This window comes from Festucalex cinctus, chromosome 1 (assembly GCF_051991245.1).
Source record: "Festucalex cinctus isolate MCC-2025b chromosome 1, RoL_Fcin_1.0, whole genome shotgun sequence".
In the NCBI taxonomy this organism is placed as follows: domain Eukaryota; kingdom Metazoa; phylum Chordata; class Actinopteri; order Syngnathiformes; family Syngnathidae; genus Festucalex; species Festucalex cinctus.
The window spans coordinates 58926300-58927241 of NC_135411.1; the positions used below are offsets into that span (position 1 = coordinate 58926300).

General features: G+C 62.7%; 1 protein-coding gene across 1 annotated transcript; it reads left to right on the forward strand.

Annotated features, from left to right (window-relative positions):
- LOC144008332 (G-protein coupled receptor 4) lies at nucleotides 1–942 on the forward strand. Its single transcript, XM_077508260.1, has one exon. It carries the CDS (start codon nucleotides 1–3, stop codon nucleotides 940–942), a length of 942 nt encoding a protein of 313 aa, XP_077364386.1.

Sequence of the window (942 nt, forward strand, 5' to 3'; positions counted from 1 at the left end):
ATGGATGCCAACGCGTCCTTTCCGCCGCCGGTGAACCAGACAGCGCGGGACAACCTGACGTGGAAACCCTTCAGCGTGTTCGACGGCTGCGACTCGCAAGTGGAGGGCATCCTGTTCGACCTGACGGTACAGTGCATCAACGTGGTGGTGGGCATCCCCGCCAACTTGCTGGTCATCGCCGTGCTGGTGCGCAAGCGCAAAAATCCGGCCACCTCCGACATCTACCTGGGCTGCCTGGCCTTCATGGATGCTTACTTTGGCTCCATGACGCCCATCAGCTTCCTCAACCTCTACCACTGGCACAGCAAGGAAGTGTGGTCCGCCCTCAAGTTCTCCTACGGGGTGAAGGACACCAGCGGGCCTCTGCTCCTCTCCTGCATCTGCCTGGACCGCTTCCTGGCCGTGGTCTTCCCGCTGGCGTTCGGCCGCCTCAGGCACATCAAGTACCGGCTGGCTCTGTCGGCGCTGGTCTTCGCCCTCACCTTGGCCTACTCGGCCGCCAAGGTGGTGGGCGGCCTGCCCGGCTTCGAGAAGGTGTTCACCGGCGAGATCCTGGCCACGTTCACCTGGATGGTGGTGTGCAACGCCAGCATCCTGAGGGCGCTGAAGAAGTCGGGCGGCGTGGGCAAGGACGACATGCGGCCCATGAAGAGGAAGGCCTTCAAGGTCGTGCTGTCCATCCTCTGCATCGTCGTGGTCAACTACCTGCCGCCCGTGGCGCTGTTCCCTTTCGAGGACTACTACTCGCCCGACGTCTTCAGCTGCTACGTGCAGCCCGTCGGCTTCGCCTTCCTCAACATCAGCAGCACCATCCAGCCCCTGGTCTACCTGTCCCGCCTGGACAAGGTCCCCTTCCTGCCGGACGCCTGCGTCCGCAAGTGGTGCCCTTGCGTCGCCCAGGAAGAAGACACAACCACGTCTACGTCCAACACATCTGACTAA